The following is a 24,343-nucleotide window of genomic DNA, read 5'->3' as shown; positions in this document are numbered from 1 at the left end:
TATCTAGAATTACCCAGAGTTGAAAGCCACAACTGTGGACAAGAGTCTGATTCAGCTATAAAAAGAGGGCAATACTTTAATCCACTCAAAAGAAAACAGATCTCTGTGGGCTCTTGTTCTTGCCAGCAATGATACTGTTTCCCTGTTTCACTGGAGGGAAGTAAATGGCTACACGCAGCAGTGTCAGTAATTCCTAAAATTGGATGAAACCCCAAACTGCTGCCACTCACTCACACAGGGCATTTCTGGGCAGAGAACCATCCTCAGGAGGCATGAACATGCAGAAAGCTTGGCTGTGTGGCAATAAGCAGCATCCATCTTTAGAACATGAATGAGGCCAGAAACAACTGTAATCTCAGTACCTCAGGGCCAGGGAGGGAGGACTGCCACAAGTTCAAGGACAGCTTGGGCTACAGACTGAAACTAATAAATTAGAAGATTTAGAGTTAGTAACTGGATCTATTCAGTCTGAAGTTACAGGAATCAGCATAGCTGGTTGTTTTTGTTTTTTAAAGATCAAAATAGTTTAAGATGCTAGCCTCAAACCTGCTTTGTAGCCAAGGATGACCTTGAACTTAAGATCTCTTGCCCACACCTCCCAAGTGTTGAGATTACAGGTGTGTTAACATACCTGGCTTAGTTACAGGTACTGAACAGCATAGATCAAATACTTCTAATCTACAGTTAACAGTTTAGAGACCCTGATGCTCCACTCCACGAAGGGAAAAATACGACAGTATAAAGGGGGCACATTTATTGTCACTGTTCCAAATGTACAAAAAAAATTAGAAAATAATCCCCCAACTCAATTCCCCCCACCCTCACAACATTCTTCCCAACACAAATAATTTTCTTTCCAAACCACACACAAACTGGTCCTGGTATTTTCAAACAGTGCAGCTAAGAAACAGTTTAGAGAAAATTTAACAGGATTCAGAGTATATCCATTCTGTCCTCTCTGATGATGGTTTTGCCTTCTCTGGTGTAAGAGTCCTTTTATAAAGTGATGCATTTGGCTGTTGCTTTAGAGGTCCTCTTGTGCCTTCTTCTTTTTCTTAGGTTTTTCTTCTTGAATTATAGGGGGGTTTGTAGCTTCTCGTTGTAAATAGCTAATAAAATCATTTAATTCACGGCCACCCTGAAAAAAGAAAAGTTATTTTAACTTTCTAAAGAACACTAGTTAAGGGCCAGTAAGATGGCTCAGCAGAATTTGATACCAAGATCCCAAATGGAAGGAGAAAACTGACTCCCCAAAGCTGTCATCTGACTTTCACACACATATCCACTGTAACAAATAAGATGTAAATAAATAAAACAGGCCAAAAGAAGAACTAGTTATCAGGGCAGGAGAGATTGGGTAAGGGGTTAAGAGCACTGGCTGCCTTCCACAGGACCCAGGTTTAATCCTTACATTGTACATGGTAGCTTACAACTGTCTGTAACTCTAGTTCCAGGGGATCTGAACCCTCACAGAGACAAAACACCAGTGCATATAAAAAAACATGAAGAAGAAAGGAGAAGGAAGGAGGAGGAAGAAAGAGGAGGAGGAAGAGGAGGAGGAAGATGAGAAAGAAGAAGGAAGGAGGAGGAAGAAAGAGGAGGAGGAAGATGAGAAAGAAGAACCACCACCACCCATCTATATGATGTGTGCATACACATGTCTGTGTGTACTTTGGGGACACAGGACAACGCACTTACTTCATACTTCTTTGGAGTTAGCTTCTTGTTGGCTGGTGAGAAGTAGATGGTAGGAAAACTAGAAAAAAAGGAAAAAGTTCACTAACTGGGTCTCCGAGTATGACTAACATATACTGCCCAATAGTGTTGTACAATCATTTTTTCTTTCTAGTTTCTAATCTGATCAGATGTTACTCACCGTCTACATTATACTCAAATTATGAGACTCTTGGGAGTAATTTTGGGATCACTCATTACAGAAATCTAAGAAATTCACTCTCCAAACTATGTTCAATAAGGACATAGTTTCTTGGAGGCTACTCTAGTGGCTGAGGCTATGTTAGTTTGAGGCTGTCCTAGGTAACAAAGTAAATTCCATCTCAATCCCCCCATCTTTTTTTTTTTTTTTTTAAATCAACTTACCCCTTGACTTCATATGGAGAAGGCACATCATTGGCTGTGGCATCCATCTTGGCTATGACAATATTTGGGTCTTTGCTGAGCTATTAATTAAAAAAAAAAAAAAAGTCAACAACAAAGAACTTATCTGTAATTCCAGAGCTGAAGAAGCTGAGGCAGGGGTATTGCCACAAATTCCAGGTTGGCCTAGGCCATCATATAAAACTCTACCTCAAATAAACATGCCCAAGTACACGCACAGACTCCTATACTTGGAAACAGAAGCTGGACTGTCACAAGTTCCAGGCTAGCCAAAATTATTTACTACAGACCCCAGCTTGGTGGCCCATCCTAACTCTTCAGAGGCAAAACCAGACACATTTCAGAGTTTGAAACCAGCCTGGTAAAGCTGTCACTAACAGGTACTTGCTGATTTATGACAATTCCAGCCTTTTACCTGTGAGTTTTACTTAAGGGTTTTGCCTAAATGAGAAGAACAACACACGACTTAGTTCCTAACCTCTTAGCTTCTCTTTTCTATATTGACTTCTATAAGACTATATATAAGGCCAGGTCTAGTCCTCCATGTGGGAGGCTGAGTACATATTCAGGCTGCTCGTGACTATACAGTAAGACACCATCTCAAAACAAAACACAAAGACTATACACATAGCCACCTTTAAAATTACCTGGGTTGAATTACATTACAAGTGCAAAACTCCCAAGCATTTTTAAAATGACAGGCTTTATGAATTCATAACCCAACACCAAAATTCAGAAGATCCCAGGTATCTGTAACCATGTTGTAGAATGAGCCTGGTGTGTTTAGCTGGCTCTCTGTGAATGGCTCTATATGCTATAGACACTAGAGGGCAGTCAAGAGCAAGTGTGTAAACAATAGTTGGGGAAAAAAATACCAGTATTTAGTAACTAATGGAGTCTACACTTAATATGTATATAGACTTCCAGCTCAATTTTATTTTCAGAAGAGGGTTCAGACTTACTTTTTCTCCCAGCTCTTTATACTTGGGTTCCAGATTCTTACAGTGACCACACCAAGGAGCATAAAATTCAATCAGCACATCCTTATCTTCATCATTCACTATGTCATCAAAATTTTCTGCTACCACAACCTAGAAAACGCAAGAGATTCACTAGTCATAAGAAAGCTGAAAAATAAACCCACAAGCTGTAACTGTTCTAGATTTAATTCATCTCAATTTGCATTACAACATTCTTAAACATGTTGTTATTTTTAAAATTTACCCTTTGATCCAATTTACCCTCACACCTATCCCTGTCAAACTATGTACAGCAGTCACAGGAAATTGAAAACAAACAAAGGCTACCTAGTAGTTTTGTTTCTTCTTTAAAAGTTACTTGTGTGTATATATGCATAAATGTGGAGGCTTTATATTTTATTCTCTCCTTCCATTGTTACATGGGATGAAGGGATGACCTAACAGGACTTTAGGCTTTTACAACAAGTGCTTTCAGCACTGAGCCATCTAATGGACCTGTCTGTAACGGTTTTCTTTTGCTGAGGATGTAGATCCGTGGGGGTTTAATATAGGTTTGAGTCCCAGCATTAAAGACAAACAAAAGTCAATACAGTTTTTGTATAAGTCTATCTGTAAGAATTTAGGAAGAGACACAGGTGGTAAGACCTCAAGCAACACACCTTGACAGGCCCTTCGTTGGTCTCTGGGATGGGTTCAGACTTCAGGTATCTCTTCAAGTTGCCATCAAAGTATTCCTGCAGGAACCGCTCAAGAGCCTTGCCATCTCGACTGCAAAGGAAAGACAGAATCTGAGTGGAACTCACGATCCTTTTCTCCTGCTTCCATCACCCAAGTGTATGCTGGGATTAAAAGAGTTTATCACCATGTCCAGCCTCTACCCACTATTTCTTTTTTTTTTTTTTCCGAGACAGGGTTTTTCTGTGTAGCCCTGGCTGTCCTGGAACTCACTCTGTAGACCAGGCGTTGAACTCAGAAATCCGCCTGCCTCTGCCTCCCAAGTGCTGGGATTAAAGGCCTGCGCCACCACTGCCTTGCTTTCTACCCACTATTTCTAATAAAGTAATTAAGAAAGAATTCCAAGCTGCAACCCTTTTTTTAGCCTGCAGAAGTACCTAAGCAGACAGAGGAAAATGATAATCACGGGGCCCTGACTGGAAGAATATTCTCCCCACCCCAATGTTCTAAGTTCTAAGTCAAATCCTGAACCAATGCTAAGCAGTAACTTACGAGAACTCCTCCTGCATGACAAACTTCTCTCCTTTAGCAGTTCTGATAGCCACCACAGGAACCTCTCCAGTAGTGCTTTCTAAGCCAAAATCAGACAGTTCATGGCTAAAGGTTTTACGGCTAGCTACTGCAAAGTTGAGTTTGTGTCCAGCATCAAGGAATTTCTTTGCTACCATCATGACCCTGTGAGGAACAAATATGAAAAATATTTGTTATTTTTTTTTTTTAAAGTTTTTCAAGACAGGGTTTCTCTGTATAGCCTTGGCTGTCCTGGAACTAACTCTGTAGACCAGGCTGGCCTTGAACTCAGAAATCCTCCTGCCTCTGCCTCCCAAATGCTGGGATTAAAGGTATACGCCATCACTGCCCGGTCCCCAATTTATTTTAAAGACTGACTCTTATGTAATCCAGATTAGCCACAAATTCAGTATGCAGCATGGATAACCTTAAACTTCTGGTTGTCCTCCCCAACCTCTCAATGCTTGGATCACAGCCCTGTGCCATCACACCCAGTTTTTGTTTTAAATGTGGTGCCATGGCTGGTGAGACGACTCTCAGCCTGACAACCCAGAATCTGATTCCAAGGACTCACAAGGCAGAAAGACTAACAATAGGCAAGCTGTCTTTTGGTACCTGGGCACCTGTATGTGTGCACACACATGGTGCTTGAGAACCAAACCCAGGGCTTTGTACAAGGCAACCATTGTACCAACCATAAGCCACATCACCTCTCCATTTCCACACAATCTTACATCCCAGGGTAACAGGATAAGATGATTAGAACTGTTAACATAAGAAGTAAAGATGTCTACACAAAAGAAAAAACATGGTTTTTATTACCTGTTTCTCCAGTAGTTAGAACCTTTAGCATTCTTTTCATAGTCCACATCATAGTAAGCCGTGAGTAAGTCCTTGCCTTGTATCAAATCTTTATTATCTTCTGTCATATGAGGACAGAGACCAAAACTGAAATAAGAGTAATCCATTAGCTTTGTCATTTCTAGCTGTATTCTGGAGTTATCAATGTGACATCATCTATCATCTGTCATTAACATTTAATACAAGTACTGCAACATACAGGACCACTGTAAGAGGTACTGAGTCCACACATCATAGCTTTATAAGATGTAATGGGTCCACATATTAAAGGTTTAATATTATGTTGCAAAATTATAATCCCTTGCATGGGTTTTATTTAAGCCAAAACATAGCCTGCCAAGTAGCTGAAGTAAACTAATCAAGAGGAAGGAGATCCCAGACCAGCAGAAAGGTACTCACATGCTTTCCTGAATAAACTTCTTGATCTTGCCACTGGTCATTTTCTTTTCAGTATATGCCACAGTTTTGTCTTCAAACTTGTTAGTAAGATGTAGCGGGCGAAATATAGTGATCCCCCTTTAAAACAAAAGCAAAAAACCCAAAAAGTGCCTTAGCATCAAATAGCAGAATTGTCTCTCATATTTTGTTTAACGTTCAGGATAAGCCAGATACCTTTAATCTCAGCAGTTAGAATGAAGAGGTAAGTAGATGTCTATGAATGTGGGGTCAGCCTAGTCTACAAATCAGCTAGAGCAACATAGGAAGACCCTATATCAAAAACAAAAAAACTAGCCAGGCAATGGTGGCGCACGCCCTTAATCCCAGCACTTGGGAGGCAGAGGCAGGCAGATTTCTGAGTTCGAGGCCAGCCTGGTCTACAGAGTGAGTTCCAGGACAGCCAGGAGTACACAGAGAAACCCTGTCTCAAAAAACCAAAACAAACAAACAAACAAACCAAAAAACTAAGACACGACAGGCATTGTGACACACCTGTAATTTCTACATTTGGGAGGAAGAGGCAGCAGAATCACTATAGTGAGATCCAGTTTACAACATTCTGATATAGTTCAGAATGCTTGCCTATCTTGGACTCATTCCCGGTACCATAACAGAAATGAAACAAAATAAAAAGTTCAAACTACCTTTTAATAAACACATAAAAGTATGGCTGGAGAGATGGCTCAGCAGCTAATAGCACTGGATTTCACCCAAATGGAGGCTAATAACAATCTAATGCCAGTTCCAAAGGACTCTGACTTCTAAGGACCATACATGCACATGGTCCAAGAACACACATGTAGGCAAAACACTATATATAAAAATTAATAATACAATTTTTATTCTTTGAAGACAAACCTGGAGCTCACTATGTAGACAGTTGCCTGTGTTGTAAAGCGGCTATCATCTTTGCAGGCATCTCGAGCCATATACCCTGACAAGAGACTTGTTTTCAACAGCCCACAACAGCTGAGCACACTCTGATAAACATCTTGTTTTTCTCACATATCTTGTTTTGTTGTTTAGTGCTGTCAGCTGCAAGGCACACGTGGTCTCCACACTGTTAGCTAGGTGCACATGGTCTCTACGCTTGTGGGCGCACATGGTCTCCGCACTGCTAGCTAGGTGCACAGTGCTAGGTGCACGTGATATCCATGCTGCAAGGCACATGACGTAGTGCCTTCAGCTATGCTTGTCCACGAGGGCAAGGCACGTGGTAAAGGGTATAAATACCCAGGATTTCCTTCCAATAAAGAAACTTGGAGAGACGTGATCAGACTCCCTGTCTTGTCTCCATTCTTCGCGTCTCCGCCCCCACTCTCTCTCTTGCTAGGCCCTGACCCGCGGACCGGAGCAGCAGAACAGGCCGTTACAAAGTGCCCCCCCCCCCCCCAAACGTGAGGCAGCTCGGGCGGCTACACTGTGTCAGTCTCCCAACTGTAAACAAATCTTTTTTCTTAACCAAATTGCAGAATCTGTGTGCCACCTGTATGCTTGGTACATACAGAGGGTAGAAGAGGGCACCATACATTATCACCTGTAACTAAGGTAAGATAGAACAGGTTTCAACCTGCTTTTAAGATTTAGAAGGGCTGGGCAGTGGTGGCACACGCCTTTAATCCCAGCCCTTGGAGGCAGAGGCAGGCAGATTTCTGAGTTCAAGGCCAGCCTGGTCTACAGAGTGAGTTCCAGGACAGCCAGGACTACACAGCTACACAGAGAAACCCTGTCTCGAAAAACAAAAAGATTTAGAAGTTAGACCCATGTAATCTTAAACACCTGTAATCTCAGTATTTGGGAGGCACGATCAGCAAAGGCTGTAAGCTAAATTTTAGGGTAGAGGCAGCTATATAGCATGATTCTATCTTAGAAATAAGAATTAGAGCTAGGTGTGGTGACAGCACTCGGGAGGCAGAGGCAGGTGGATCTCTGTGAGGTAGAGGCCAGCTTGTTCTACAAAGGGAGTCTAGTCTAAAACAGCCAGGGCTCTGTTACACTGAGAAATCCTGTCTTGAAAAACAAAACCAAACGAATAGAAACAAAACAAAATTAAAAAAACAAAACAACAATAACAAAACCCAAAAATTAGAAATATGGGGGCTGGAGACTTGGCTTGGTGGCTAAGAGCCTTTGTTCTTGGCAAAGGACCCAGGTTCAATTTCCAGCACCCACAGAGGGTCTCACCACCTCCCCGGACATACACGTGGCACACAGAGACACATAACAGAAAACAAACAAACACACACACACACCTTAAAAAAAAAAATTCATTTCCTACTCTTAACTCCCTTTTAAATAAAACAACCTATAAAGCCTGAAGGATTAGATTGCTACTTGGTCCAACAACTTTAAAATTAATAATGAAACTAACATTAGAATCGTGGGCTTGGGCTGGAGAGATGGCTCAGTGTTTAAGAGCACTGACTGCACTTCCAGAGGTCCTGAGTTCAAATCCCAGCAACCACATGGTGGCTCACAACCATCTGTAATGAGATCTGATGCCCTCTTCTGGTGTGTCTGAAGACAGCTACAGTGTGTATTCATATATATAAAAAATAATTCTTTAAAAAAAAAAAGAATCATGGGCTCTTGAATTTCAACCTAAGATTTATTAAATCTTTAATACCCAATGATTACACTAAAAATTAAGGTGGTAAACCAGCTTAGTATTGGACAGAAGTTACATTGCCAAAATGTTCCCAGCACAGTTGACAGTAAACATTTTTCCTATATTGTTGTTGTTTTATGGCTCATGCCTTTAATCCCAGCACTCAGGAGGCAGAGGCAGGCAGATCTCAGAGTTCAAGACCAGTCTGGCCTATCGAGTGAGTTCCAGAACAGCCAGGGCTACACAAAGAAACAATACCACCAAAAAAAAAAAAAAAAAAAAAAAGTAAATAAATAAAAATAAAGCAGATGTGTGCCAACATGCTCAGGCTTTTTATGTGGGTACAGAGCAAACACTTTACTGACGAGCTATTTCCTGAGCTTTGATCTAGAATAAATTCTCAGGTCAACTGTCATACTCTACCTGGAAAAGCTCATCTACTAAGAATCACCTCCATACTGGGAATAGTCCAGAGATAGGACTGCTGAAAGTTCAAGTCCAACTTGATCTACACAGCAAGATCTGTTCTCAAAATAAGGTTAGCCACCTCCTTCTACGAAGTCTTTTCTTGTGATGTCACACAGAAGCCAGAACAATGTGTGCCAGAATCCCTGGAATCATTATATGTAGTTGTGAGCTGCCTGACTGATGTGGGTGCTTGAAACTAAAGCCTGGTCCTCTGCAAGAGCAGTAAGCACTGCATTGTCTCTCAAGCCCCTGTAGCTTTTTCTAATACTACTCAGCCCACACAAAGGAAAAACTCCCCCACTTTCTATATTTTTATAGCAAATGTATTACACAGCACTTCTATTTCTATATGTATTTGCTGATGTCCAATGCTTCTATTCAGTCACTTACTCTCCATTATCATCGTACTCCTTCACCAGAGACTCAACGTTGGTGTGTGCAAATCGGTAGTTATCTCTCAAGTTGCTGGCTGCTTTTAGGAACTCAGAGTGCCCATCACTGAATAAATCCCTGAAAAAACCTGCATGGGAAATGTCAAACACAAGGAATAATTAATGCTGTGACTTATATTATTCAAGACTTATATTCTTTTATTTTCAAAGCCTTCAGTCTATCATGGATAAACAATGTAATTCAGGCTAAGATGAGGCTGCTTTGAATATATGACATAATATTTCATCCTCTACCCTCTTGATAAAGTTAAGGGAGAGGTTTGGTAGAACTGGTCTTTCCTCAACTTCTCCAAAACAGATCTATCTGGGCAAACTGCCTCACACGTTAAACTTTAGGAAATATTTTAGGTATTAAAAGATTTAAACAACATGGCAAAGGGGGCTGGAGGGTTAGCCCAGTGCTAATCTTGCAAAGGACCTGGGTTCAATTCTCAAACTTATAATATGGCAGCTGAAAACTGTCCTAGCTCTAGCGGATGAGACACATATATGCAGGAAGAATATCCATACACGTAAAACAAAATAAAAATTAAGCCAGGTGTGACGGTGCACAGGCTCTAGCACCTGGGAGGCATAAACAGGCAGATCTCTCAGTATGCAGCCAGCCTGCTCTACAGAGTGAGTTCCAGAACATTCTCTGGTTTATAGAGAAATCCTGTCCCCAAACAAACACTATAATCACTTTACCTTTCCCCACACATGCTTTGTCTTTAAAGCTACTCTTAAGTGCCCTGGGAGGGAGGGAGGGAGGGAAGGACACACACAAAGGGTACAAGCCTGTAATCTTGGAACTTAAAGAGACTAAAGGCCAGCTCCAGTTCCAGAGTCATGCATGCAACTTAATGAGACTCTGTCTCAAATCCCTCTCCTCCCAAAATGAAATGACTGGGGTAGGGGTACAGGAAGAGGGGCACAGCACATGGTATAGGGTATTTAAGAAATGACTACTGGAGCTGGAGAGATGGCTCAGTGGTTAATTGCACTATGTTGTTCTTCCAGGACCTGGGTTCAGTTCCTAGCACCCAAATGGTGGCTTGCAAATACCTATAACTTTAGTTCCAGAGGATTCTATGCCTTCTGACTTCTTTGAGCTTCAGGCACACACATACATGGAAGCAAAACACTCACACAAATTAAACCGATCAATAAAGAGGCTCCTTATGGTTAATTATTAAGAAAGAAAAGAAAATATTTATTTTTGTGAATGAATGACTTATTTTGGCCAGTTACTCAAGGGAGTCAAATGGACATCAGTATCCCAGTTACAGATGTCTGTGAGTCACCTAATGTGGGTACAGAGAACAAAACTCTAGTTCTCTGAACAAGCAGCAAATACTTTTTAAGATTTATTTATTTTTTGTAAGTGAATTCACTGTCACTGTCTTCAGACACACCAGTAGAGGGCATCAGATCCCCACTAAATATGGTTATGAGCTACCATGTGGTTGCTGGGAATTGAACTCAAGACCTCTGGAAGAGCAGTCAGTACTTTTAACCACTGAGCCCTCTCTCCAGCCGCCAATATTTTTTAACCACTAAGCCATCTTTCTAGTACACATGGTAACATAAAGAATTTGTTAAACTCAGATATATCAAATTTAAATGATAAAATATTTGCTATAGAGAATAACCTTTATTTTAGTGTTTAGAAGACTAACAAATTCAAACATCAGTTACAGGTTATGTTTAAGTAGGTTTGTTTTTGTTTTTTTAAGATGGTAAAAGGTCTGTTTTTACTATGCACTCCTGCCTAGAACAAGAGTCTGCCTGTTCCCTTCTCCTGAAAGCTGGGATTAAAGATGTGTGCCACCACACCCATCTAAGGCTGAGGGTTTTTTGTCTTTTTTTTTTTTTTTGAGACAGGGTTTTTCTGTGTAGCCCTGGCTGTCCTGTCTCTGTAAACCAGGATGTCCTCAAACTCAGAGATCCACTTGCTCTGTCTCCCAAGTGATGGGAGTAAAGGTGTATACCCCCATTACCCAGCTGAGGCCAAGGTTTTATCCTCAGTGTAACACACAACTAACACTCTCTCCCTCTCCCGCACAATTTAACTCAGACGGGTATGGTAATAAGCTTGATATCTCCTCCCTCTCTGATTTCCTGCCCACGATCAAATCTCTCCTTGTTGCATGCATTCCTTCCATGAGATGCAACCAAAGAGACCTACACCAGAACTTAACATTTTTGGCACCACTGTCTTTTTTGAACATCCAATTTTAAGACAAATCTCTCTTCTTTGCATATGATCCAGTCTCAGGTATTTATAGCTATAAAAATTTGAGCAATATAATCACAAAGATAGCTATAAAAATTGATAATAGACAAAGGAGTTGACTATTTAATTTGTATTCTCTTGCCCTAAACCTTATTTTCAGTTAACTACACACTTTTTCTTTAGCTCTCTGAGTTAAGGAAGGGACAGAGCAAGAACACATAGCTCTGTGGTAAAGGACTTACCTGGCAGGAGTAAGGAGATAGGTTAAATTTTCAGCACGGTGGGGTGGGGGTAGAGGGGTAAGACAATACTTCTATTCTGGTCTTTTAACTGATTTTAAACCCTTACATCTCTAAGAATATAAATCTACCCAAGATACCATTCTCTTTCCCTGTTATAGTTGACTCAGCTCTGTCAGTTGTCATTTAACTGCTTCAAGTCGGCCTAAGGTGCTTTAATTTTGTGATTTCCCAAAGTCCAATCAACATAAGCATCTGCTACTTACCCACCACTGAGGCATCTTTATCACTAATGAACTTCTTAAATTCTTCCTCAGTCCTGAGAGGAACTGAAGCTGGCCCTGCTTGTTTCTTCAAGTGGCTGACAATTCCATCTTAGAAGATAAAAGTTACATTAACACATATACAATTAACTAAGTAACTGGTATATCCTAAAATACGCACGCACGCACACACACAATATCACTTTTTTAATGTCTCCCATAAAACCACACTTGGCTCCTTTCTTATACGCCTCTTAACCTAGGTTGTATAGCAGAGGCTTACTCTGACTTCTGCCCCCCACCCCTAATCTTTCCAAGTGCCAGGGTTACAAGGATGCACTACTATGTTCAACTCAACTGGTTTTGGTTATTTTACATGGTATATATTAACACAGTATATATAATACACAGTAGTAATTCATACTCCAAATAATGAGCTGTGCTATCTCTACTCTCCCACTTCCACCCCACTTTTTAAAAAGAAAGCTTTGCTGTGTGAGGCATAACGTCACTTGTGTGGAAGTCGGAGGGAAATCTGGAGAACTTAGCTCTTTCCTCTTGCATGGGTCCTGGGGATTATGATGTTTGGCAGTAGGTGTCTTTACCCACTGAGCCACCCTGACAGCCTTTCAATCATTTATTACAGTTGCAGAGTGGTTTTTTGGACTTACATATAGTGATTTATTTAACCCATGACAACCCACAGACATTTATTTCTAGTCTTTTTCTTTCTTTTTTTGTTTTTCGAGACAGGGTTTCTCTGTGTAGCCCTGGCTGTTCTGGAACCCACATTGTAGACCAGGCTAGCTTCGAACTCAGAAATCTGCCTGTCTCTGCCTCCCAAGTGCTGGGATTAAAGGTGTGCGCCAACACCGCCCGGCTCTTTTGCTTTTTCAAATGATTGTCTGCAGGTAAATTTGCACAATAAATCTTCAGGGTAACTTTCTAGAAGTAAATCCACAGTCAAAAAGCACAGGAATTTATACCTGTTACGCTGCTTTCCTAGATGTAACATTTATATACTAATTGCCTCCTTCCTTCTATCAGCTAGAAAACAAACTCCAGAAAACAGGACCAGTACTTTGTTTATGAATATTAACACCTACTATCCAGAGTATCTGACATAGAGTAGATAAAATGATAATTATCAAATAAAAACATGCTTGGCTGAGCTTGCATTTGAAGTTCAAGTATTTTCTATATTACTTCATAACAAGTTATTTAGACAAAAAAAGCTTTCTGTTACCTAACAAGTTGACCTCTAAAATGAGAAATTTTAATGATTTTAAGTATGCTGTATAGAACAATTTTTCTCCCACTACTAAGAATAAAGTATTTATTTATTTAGGGGCTAGCTCATGCCTGCACTTGAGGACTCCCTACCCTGCTTTCACAGCCCTCCCCCACACCACACAAATCATTAGAAAAAAAATTAGCACATTTATTCTAGACTATTTGTGCTACACAATGAAATCTTAACAAAATGTTAATTCAAATTCCAGAATGTAATTTCCAATTACAAGGAAATTTTCAATTTCCAAGGCAGGTATGGTGGCACATGCCTATAATGTCATCACCTGTAAAATGGAAGCAGGGTGATTAGAGAGTTAAGCCTAAACTGTGTGTAAACGGTACTTGACTTTAATCTCAGCACTTGGGAGGCAGAGGCAAACTGATCTCTGCAAATTCCAGGTCATCCTGATCTACATAGTAAGTTCTAGGACAGCCAGAGCTCCATAATGAGACTGTGTCTCAAAAAACACAAAAAGAAAGTTAAATCTAGCCTAGTCAAACACAATCCAGGATCCTTACCGGCAGTCCTAGGCCCATCATAAGCACCCGCTTCTTCACCATCTCTAAATATCTTAAGAGTTGGGTAGCCACTGACTCCATACTTATTACAGGTGTTTGTGTTGGCAGTGCAATCCACCTAAAGATTAGAACAAGAGTTATTTTATTATCTTAAGTACTTGCTGTAAGATCTTCTAATAGTCCCAAATATTAAGACTGGCTATCCCCACAGAGGATCAATACTTCTTGGCATATGTACCACAGGTCATTAGACCGTTAAGATGTATGGGTGCTATTTAACTAGACCATAAATGCCAAAGAGGTGCTTTAGATTTTACATTCCTTGGTTTTATATAAAAATTCCAAAACTAGTATTTATTTACATTATTTCAATAATGCTCCCCTCCCATTTCATGGTGCACATCAAACCCACTGCTTTACTACTAAGCTACACTCTCAGTTCTGACAATGACTTACTTGGTGACAACCATTACTGAAGGAATGTGCTTAGTATACTCGCCCTGTAGCTGGGATTGGATGTAATTTGATTTTGTAAATAATTAGTTTACTGGTAAAGGCATCAATACATGTGGCATAAAAGGAAACAATTGGTTTAAAACCATAGGAAATACATTAACCTTTTAAGATTCTGAGGTTTGATCCTTATGTACTAAGGTAGGTAGAGAAAATTAATGTACAGCCAGCCTTACAACCTTCTGAGTAGCTTTATGCTATTTTCATGCCTACAGTCACATGAAATAAAAATTACAACATGACTTTTTTTGCTATGGGAAGTTCCTTAACTATATTAGGATAAAATGTAATTTTAAAAACTTCTAAGATACAAACTACTTATCTGAAGTTAGCAGACATGACATTTAAACTGAAACAGCTATGGGCTCATTACTTTAGAATGCTACAGAATGGCAAAATTTACTTATTTATTTATTTTTGTTTTTCGAGACAGGGTTTCTCTGTGTATTTCTGGCTGTCCTGGAACTCACTCTGTAGACCAGGCTGGCCTCGAACTCAGAAATCTGCCAGTCTCTGCCTCTCAAGTGCTGGGATTGGCAAAATTTATTAAACATTACTTTCTTTGCCTGTTTGTGTGTGAGACAAGGTCTCAGATAGCTCAGGCTAGTCTTGAACTTCTAATCTTGGCTTTACCTCCCAAATGCTGGCATCATGGGCCACCACCACAGCTGGCTCTTAAAACATACTATGAAAACAAATACCAGCCTTACAATTAACCAAGTGGTTAATTGTACTCCATCTCTTTTTCACAGATCTCATCACTGACCATTATCAGGGCAGATTACAGAACTTAGTAACTATTTTCCTTCTCATCCTTACAGCTGTACCTTTATTATCTTTGTTTGCCCCTTGGTTCTTATTCACCATGTTCTTTTTTATTATTACGTTTTATTTTATGTGTAAATGTTTTTTCTGCACATATATGTACCAGGTGCATGCAGTGCCTGCAGAGGTCAGAAGAGGGTATCTGTCCTCTGGAACTGGAAGAATGGTTGTGAGACACCAAGTGAGCACTGGGAAATGAACTCACGTCCTCTGTGAGAGCAGCCAGTACTTTTAACCACTGAACCCCTCACTCTCATACTGGTTTTATATACTATTAAAGTACTTGGGCCAGTAAGATGGCTAAGCATGTAAATAAAGGGGCAACATGGGTACACACACACACACACACACACACACACGCACGAACGCACGCACGCACACCCACTCACATATACATGTAATAAAACATATTCCATATTCCATTTTAGTGAACACACTGATGCTCACCTTTGCTAATGGGACTATTCCTTTTAATCTGGTTGCTGCAGCTTCATACTCAGGGGCAAGCCTCTTGCAATGTCCACACCTATTTATTAAAAAAAAAAAGCCAGATTCTTAGTTTAACACATACTTACTGATGTTTTGAATCTCTTATCATACTAGCCACACTAGCCACCTCCCCCTATCCTGTTGGTTTTTCTTTTTTTTTTTTTGCCGGGGGGGGGGCGGGGGGAAAGACAGGGTCTTGTTACATAGTCCAGGGTGTGATCATCACTTTCCCACCTCTCTTGTACTGACTAGGGATGCTACACCAATTATTCTACTACCAAATTATACCTGAGACTTCTGATATTTGAGTCATGACCTGTTTTTTTTTTTTTTTTTTTTTTTTTTTTGAGACAGGGTTTCTCTGTAGCCCTGGCTGTCCTGGAACTTACAGAGATCCACCTGCCTCTGTCTCCCAAGTGCTAAGACTAAAGGCATGCACCAGCATCACCTGATTATTACTTTTTAAAGTCTAGATCTGTTACTTCTTTTTGAACGTTAACCCATGAATTAATGCATAGGGAATAGACTCTAGACACTCAGGCTCCTCTCCCTTCATCTCACAAGTGTGTTTATCTTTCTAAGTGGAGCGGCTGATGCTTCAGGTGAATCACAGTACCCTTTTCTTTGGCTTAAGCTTTATTAAGAGTGCTTAATATGCTCAATGCACACACTAGAGCCTCTTCACAAGAACTATTCTCTCTTCTGTCTTTTTTTTTTCTTTTGGCTTTTTTCGAGACAGGGTTTCTCTGTGTGTAGCCCTGGCTGTCCTGGAACTCACTCTGTAGACCAGGCTAGCCTCAAACTCTCGAACTCAGAGATCCGCCTGCCTCTGCCTCCCAAGCGCTGGGATTAAAGGCGTGTGCCACCACTGATCGGCCTCCACAAGAACTATTCTCAACTTGCTTGTTTACAATAATGCCAACAGCATGCTTAGCTACAGACAGCATGTGACACTATAGACTTTTTCAGGGCATTCCTTTTTGAATACCACCCATTCTGTTTAGTCTACAACATAATCCTTGTGGATTTGCATCTATGGGGCCAAAGGAACAACTTGATGCTTCTTTTCCTTTTCATTTTTTTCCAAGATAGGGTTTCTCCATGTAGTTCTGACTGTCCTGGAACTCTCTATGCAGACTGGGCTGGTCATGGGCTCAAAGATCTGCCTGCTTCTGCCTCTCAAGTGCTTGGATATTTAAAGGAAAAAAAAATGTGCGCACACATGGCGATTATTTTTCTTATATTAAAGTAATTGGAATCTGTATTTTATTAACAATTCAAATATATTCATGAAACCACTGAGTTGACTAGCAGTTAAAGGTATTTGCTGATGATCTGAGCCATCTCTGGGATCTACATGGCAGAGAAGAAAGACTGATTCCTAAAAAGGGTCCTCTGATCTCCACCCATGCACTGTGGCATATATACACCCACATCTGTCATGTGCACACAAAAAGAAAAAAAATGCAATAAAATCTTGTTTTTAAAAGGCAAATGTTTACACAATGGAGTACTACTCAGCTGTTCCTGGGTGATGCAATCCAGACCCAGAACGACAAACATGATATGTAGTCAATAAATGGATATTGGATGTTAAGTAAAGGATAATCAAACTACAATCCACAGTCAGAGAAGCTAAGTAACAAGAAGGGCTTTAGGGAGGACCACATGGATCTCCCTGGGGAGGGGAAATAGAATAGATTTGTGGGTGTACTGGAGTAGGTGGGCATGAGAACAGGAGGGGTCAGGTGAGGGAGGGAGGGATAGAGGGAGAGTACGGGGAGAAACAACAGTCTTGATTTGGGCTTGTGCCTAGTCTTACTGTATCTTGTTATGCCACGTTAGGTTACTATCCCTCAAGGCTCACTCTTCTGAAAGGATGGAGGAACAGTGGGTCTAAAGGAGAGGGGAGGTGGGGTTGGGGTATTTGAGAGAGATAAATACATTAAAAAAAATAAACCATATTTTGAATGCATCTAGGATGTCACTGGTTACATGAAGAACCATTACTTTATATCTCATTAAGAAAAAAGATAGCTGGGTGGTAGTAGTGCATGCTTTTATTCCCAACACTCAGGAGGCAGGTATATCCTGAGTTCAAGGCCAGCCTGGTCTACAGAGCAGAGTGAGTTCCAGGACAGCCAGGGTCACACAGAAAGCTCCTGTCTCAAAAGTCAATGCAGCTGAAACCTTCCTGCACCCCTTCCTGCTTATGTACTCCTTCCTCCATCTTGAACTTGGGTGTCTATCATTTGGTCCTTTTATACTTTCTTCCTTTCTAAGACAGGATCTCATTATATGACTGCAGCTGGCCTCTATTGCTCAGGGTAGCTTGAGCTACCATATTTAGTGTAGTCCTTTTATATTTTTAATAAATGTGTCTATGTGTGTGCAAGATAGCTTAGTAAGTAAATGTACTTGCCACTAAGCCAAAATTTGCTTCCAGTATGATGCAAAAGAGAAAATCAGCTCTGAAAGATTGTCCTCTTCTCTTACACACAGACACACACACACTTAAACAGAACCCCAGGGTACGCTGTTGGTTTTTTTCTTTTGTACTATTACTTGGTTCTTCATTTAAACTTTTGACAATTTTTCAACAGGTATCCTAAAGACCCTAAGAGAATATGAACTTTTACAGTTTTTTCCCCCTTTTTAAAATTTTTGTGTATCTCCTTTGGAACTGGGGTTACAGGCAATTGTGAAGCACCAGATACAGATGCTGGGAATAGAATTTTGGGTATCTGCAAAAGCAGCATTCACTCTTAATCACTGAGCCATCTCTCCAGCCTGTTTTTGAGTCAGTCTCTTAAAATTCTTTATCTAGACTACTTTTCAGAGGCACAATACTTTATAGCCAAAGATCATCCTTAAACACTTCTGATCCACCACCATCTCCCAAATTTTTGGGAATTACAGATATCCACCACCTCACCTGGCTCTTTTCCTTCTGTTTTCTACTTTTGTTGCCTATAGGGAAAACAGAACTCATCAACCGTCTCAAAGTGATCCCTCTGCAACCCACTGGGCCTTTGAAGAGATAATATACAGCTGGTGCTAGCTGTATACTGACAAGAACATGTCATACACCCAAATGCATGGGAAGTACACCTGTGGGACTGTTAGGACTTTCTGGATAGAAGAGCAGGTGTTTCTGGTAGCCCTCTGGGAAAAATATACCAGCTTATGTTTTAATCAGTTCTCATGGTCAAGTGAACCACAAAACTATAAAACTAGGCTTTCTACCACCTGTTTTCTAACACGGTGCTGAATCTCAGGTAAGATTTTTATGGGTTTCTCCCCCCCCCCCACACACACACTCTGTAGCTCCAGGCTATCTTGAAACTATATAGCCCAACATAGCCTCAACGGGCCACGATACTCCAGCTTTGGCTTAGTGCATCTATTACTACATCAACACCTTCTGCACTTCATTCTGTGTAGCCCTCCAGCTGGTTAGGCTCAGAGCTACATTGAACAAAGAGAGAAAAGGCACTTGATGCTGATTCATGGTGTTCAGTTCACTTTCTCTCAAGACATAATCTCACCAGGTGACCCTGGGTGTCCTAGAACTTACAGCAATCTTTCTGCCTCTTCCTCTGAAGTATTTTAAACCCAGTTTCCAAGGGTTTAAAAAGAATACATTTTTAAGGCTGTATTATCTAGGTTTGGGTCTTTAAGTAAGGCTTCAAAGAGGAAAGGGTAGGGTGTTCAAGGTAAATAGCAGAGCTAATATATAAGAAGTCTGTTTTCAAACAATCGTGAAAGCAAGAAACATGTATTAGGACTACAGTTTGGAATATATAGCTGAGGAAAGCAAACAGAGAGGCAACAAGACATCTAGATTCACATAGCAGATAATACTTAAGCTGCAAAAGAGGAAAGATTTCATTTCATCTTTTCTTGGGGCAGGATCTTTTTAATGTAGCCCAAGCAGTTTCAAACTTAGAATCTGCCTTCCTCAGCTTCTGAAAACCTGAGCAAAGAGGGATATAACACCGAGCCTGTCTCTTGATGTTGATTTTTTACTGTAGTAATTGTCAAAATTAAAGCAAAAAAAGTTAGTATCTTTACTTCACCTCTCCTGAAAAATAAGAGAAAAAAATTGACAACTTTATAAATACACATAGAAATAGTCAGGGAAGGCCAGGTGTGATGGCAGGTGGATCTCTGAGTTTGAAGCCAGCCTGGTCTACACAGTGAAATCTTGTCTCCAAAAAAGCATTACAGTAAATTATGTATGGCTGATGATGAAAATCCCCAAGAAGCCTGGCAGAAAGGCACATATCCATAATACCAGGCATCTCACTAGCCCTGTTGACAAGATCTTAAGTCCAAGGCCAAAGTAGGGTTATAAACTCTACCCCTTTACCTGGGGGAGGGACAAAAGAGAGGGAGAGGGAAGAGAATGCAGAGGATGGAGATGTAGCTCAGCTGCAGAATGTTTCCTTAAGTGGGTAAGGCCTGGGTCTCAGTGTCCTGTCCAGCACCAGGATGGGAGCAGTGCAGTGGCAATGACATAAGCCAGCAGGTGACAGCACCTAGTAACCTACTACACTTGCCTGACAACTGAAGACTCCCAGCATCTATATAAGGTGGAAGGAGAAAACAAACACCAACCTGTCCTTGACCCCACAATATTAAGACTTTTTTTTTTTTTTCAAAAGACAGAGAGTTGGAGAGATGGCTCAGCAGTTAAGAGCACTTGCTATTATAGCAGGGGACCTGAATTTTGTTCCTGGCACCTACAAGGCACAGCTCACAACCATTTGTAACCCCAGTTAAAAGATACCTGATAGCCTCCATTCATACACATAAAAGTCCCCATAGATTCATATTTGAATGCTTGGTTCCTCTTTGCTTTGGCAGAACCATTTGGAAAGAATTGGGAGGTATGTCACTTGCAGGGGAGGGATGTCCAGCCTTGAGGTTTGAAAAACTCCCATCATTCCATTTAGCTCTCTCTGCTTCAAGGTTGCTGTCTCAACATGTGAGCAGAGCCCTCAGGTACTGCTCACTGCCATGATGATCATGGACTCTAAGCCTCTGAAACCGTAAACCTTAAACAAACTTTTAATAAACTCTCTAACAAATTGTTGTGGTCATGTTTTGTCACAGCAATAGAAAAGTGACTAAGATACAATGAACCTGGAAAGAAACAATCTGAAGTATCAACTCTCCCAGATGGTACTGAGCAGATAACCCCAACATGTTATTACTCAGTAACTATCACGTCATGCATTGTGTCTCATGTAATTATTTTAGCCTCTGTGAGAAAGTATACAGTTCTTTCCCTGTAGGAATCCAGTTTGGAGAAGGATTAATGAGTTAATTGTTCAGGGAAGGACACAAGTTGTAATAAAATCTCAAATGTTGAAAAGATGACTAGGAACAAGAAAGGAGATCCAAGTTAAGATATAAAGAAGAATAGAGCCGGGCTGTGGTGGCACACGCCTTTGATCCCAGCACTTGGGAGGCAGAGGCAGGTGGATTTCTGAGTTCGAGGCCAGCCTGGTCTACAGAGTGAGTTCCAGGACAGCCAGAGCTACACAGAGAAACCCTGTCTCGAAAAACCAAAAAATAAAAATAAAAAAATAAAAAGAGTTGGGTGGATTTCTGCTGAGGTATCTGTTTTTAGTTGGCTGAGAAGATAAAGTCATCTTCCACATTGCCAGTAGGAAAGATTTCTCAGAAGGAGCAGTTTAAAGTGAACGAAGTCTCCTGTTAGTAATTTCATTATTTCTACATACTCTGTTTTAACAGTTGTAATTTTTTTTAAAATTTGTTAGTTTCCTTGATTTTTTTGAGACAAAGTCTTAAGTAGCTCAAGCTGGGCTTGAATTTCTCACCCTTGAGTCCCTGCCTCCCAATGGCTGAGCTTATAGACCACCACACCAAGCTCTGGAGATTTATTTACTCTTTTCTTTTGTATATAACAGCAGTACCATCCCCTGTTAGCAACAGCAAATGAAAACTGTTGAGATAGAGTCTCACTGTCTAGCTCTGGCTGACCTAGTCCTGGTACACTAATCTGAGTCCTGAGACTAAAGGTGTGTACCACCACATCAATTGAAAGTCTAATTAACAGTAAATGGGGACTGGAAAGATGGCTCAGCAGTTAAGAGCACTGGCTTTTCCAGAGGACACTGAAGGATCTGGTGCTTCTGGCCATGGGCACTTGCATTCATGTGCACATACCCATAACTTGAAGTGTTTTAAGTGGTAGGGGTCAAAATGGAGTCTGGAACTGCAGTTCATTGAGATAAAGTGCTTGGGTACCTCAAGCAAAGCTCTAGGTTCCATTTTCATTTAGGTCTAACCCTTTAATTTTGTAAATGAAAGTGAAACATTTCTTTGCAGGCCACTGTTGACATGAGGTTTTGTTTTATTTGAAACAAGATTTTATGTACTAGAGGCTGGCCGTGGTCTGTCATCCTGACTTCACTGCTTAAGTACTTGGATTATAGGTGTGAGTCACATTGTTTGACTAACCTGTGTATTTGTAGGAATATCAGTATCTGAATTTCTCTGTGAGAAATAGCAGTATTTAAATGTTTTAAGTCTTAAACATCTACTTGTGTTGTGAACATTGCCCCTCTTTTTTTTTTTTTTTTTTTGGGTTTTTCAAGACAGGGTTTCTCTGTGTAGCTCTGGCTGTCCTGGAACTCACTCTGTAGACCAGGCTGGCCTCGAACTCAGAAATCCACCTGCCTCTGCCTCCCAAGTGCTGGGATCAAAGGTGTGTGCCACCACTGCCTGGCCCACCTAACTCTTGATCCCTCAATGTATGATGGGATATGTAGTCTTAAGGAAGCCAGGTGCCTTGGGGCATTCAGAACAGAGGCAAAAGATCTCGGAACTGAAGGCTAGCTAGACAACAGGAGACCCTGTCTCAAAAGAAAAAGGAGGCTGGAGTAAGAAGATCCTGAGTTTGAGGTAAGCCTAAACTATACAGAGGGACTTGTTTCTTAGGAATATATATGGTTTCACATATCTGTGTGTGTTTTCTGTATTTTTTTTTTTCAAAAATGGGGATTGGACATGCCTGGCAAGCACTAAACCATATCCCAAAACCTTGACTGAAAACTCTAATTGTGTAACAGCCCACAAGTCTTCAATTGTATGACCTCCTTCAGACAAAGAAGCTGGACCCAAGTGACACCCCCCAGTTAACATCATGATTATATAACTATGATAAATTCTAAGAGAGAACACGAATTCTAAAGACATATAAACGCTATCTATAATGTGTAATCCATCTGACTATAAACTACAGAAATGCCTGAACATAAAATATCCCAAGCTGAAACACAATTTGCTTCCTGCCTCTTTTGGCAGTCTTCATTACACGACTTTTGAGTGTGACCATCTAAGTCAGATAAGCTTGGGATGTAATGATCCCACTGGGTCAGAAGCAAAGATAAGTTACAGTGTAACTATTACACTCAATCTTACTGGTACTTTTGGACAGTTTTGAATTAAGGGTCATTGTGCCAGGAGGGGAAAGAAATACACATCTACTAAACTACATGTCCTGGTAATAATTTGTAAATTACCCAACCCACTACTCTAAGTGACAAAACTAGAAATCCTTATCTGATCTCCCTTCCCAACCAAGTTTTTATTTGGGGTCACGCCTACTCTAAAGAACATACGCTTTTCTTATGTTAAGCAGCCCAACAGTGGTTACTTTCTTATTTAAAATATTATCATTTTCTAGAATTACCTAAAGCTGACAATTATGATAGGTCCTAGTGAAATAATTCTTGTTCGTTTACTATTTTAATAAGAGGCCTTTGCAGCTTAATGTAAAATAGTGTAAGCCATACCCATGGACCAAATAATGGCTTGTCTCAAGAAAGCACTTAGGATCTTTTTGCAGCCACTGAGTGACCTTGGTTAGAAACCAATGGCTCCAATGGGGTGGAGACAAAAAGACAAAAAAAAAAAACAAACCCAAAAAATAGCTTGAGATCTAAAACCTCTACACTTAAAAGAGGACCTCTGCCTCCTTCCTAAAGCTTTGGTCTGGAGACCAGGGGACATTTACACTGACTCACCTAGATACTGAAAGACAGACTGGAGGGGGAGGGGATGGGTAAACCTTCCACATAGGAAGTGCAGCAAGAACGCGGAGGTAAGGACGTGGCCCTACCCTGGAGATTAGGCTTTCTGCTTTCCGGATCTGCCCCGTCCCCACCCTACCTCATCCTTACCCCACCCCCATCCCCGGCCGAGCGCCTCCCCGTTCCCCACCGACTGGCAACAAGGCAGCCGCAGCCAGGCCTGCTAGATAGCGGAGGGCGCCCGCGTTGCGTAGGCCCAACCGCTCCCGCGCCCAGCCGGTCCTCCGGCCCTAATCTCCGCAAAGGGTCTCACCAGGGGGCGAAGAACTCGACTAGCATGAGCCCCGCTGAGCCCGTGTCGGAGACGCGACTCTCGAAGTTTTCGTCCGTCAGTTCCAACACATCTGAGGCGGCGGCGAGGCGGGCCGAGGCGAGCAGCAGCGCCACGCCCGGGAGCAGCGCTAGGCAGCTGAAGCGCATGGCGACGGGACGCGGCGGGGGCGGTCGGAGACCCGGGATCCGAGAACTGAGACCAGAGAGCCAACAATCTGCAGCCGCTGCCTGCGCTCGCGCGTCTGGCCCGGGCAGACCTGCTGCCGAGGTCCCAACCCCCTAGGCCTGCTCGGGCTCGCAGTGTGGCAGCCGCCGATTGGCTGCGTCACGCTGCGTCGGGCGGGCCGAACCAGCTGGTAACTGCCGATTGGCGGGCGCGCGGGGCGAGGCGGGCGGACGCTTAGGTGAACGCCTGCCG

General features: G+C 41.4%; 1 protein-coding gene across 1 annotated transcript; it reads right to left on the bottom strand.

Annotated features, from left to right (window-relative positions):
* Positions 1 to 58: 58 nt before the first annotated feature.
* Positions 59 to 24,217, bottom strand: Pdia3 (protein disulfide isomerase family A member 3). The gene is made up of 13 exons (XM_028766800.1): positions 23,906 to 24,217; positions 15,485 to 15,563; positions 13,700 to 13,817; positions 11,891 to 11,998; positions 9,109 to 9,238; positions 5,604 to 5,720; positions 5,166 to 5,291; positions 4,326 to 4,508; positions 3,758 to 3,866; positions 3,081 to 3,209; positions 2,101 to 2,180; positions 1,699 to 1,756; positions 59 to 1,138 (listed from the first exon to the last, which is right to left on the bottom strand). The coding sequence occupies exons 1-13, from the start codon at positions 24,070 to 24,072 to the stop codon at positions 1,025 to 1,027; spliced, it is 1,518 nt and encodes a 505-aa protein (XP_028622633.1). The 5' UTR covers positions 24,073 to 24,217; the 3' UTR covers positions 59 to 1,024.
* Between the last annotated feature and the right edge of the window lie 126 nt (positions 24,218 to 24,343).

Source organism: Grammomys surdaster, unplaced genomic scaffold (assembly GCF_004785775.1).
Source record: "Grammomys surdaster isolate TR1022 unplaced genomic scaffold, NIH_TR_1.0 170, whole genome shotgun sequence".
In the NCBI taxonomy this organism is placed as follows: domain Eukaryota; kingdom Metazoa; phylum Chordata; class Mammalia; order Rodentia; family Muridae; genus Grammomys; species Grammomys surdaster.
Note: the sequence above shows the minus strand (reverse complement) of the source record. Positions and strands in the feature narration are given on the sequence as shown.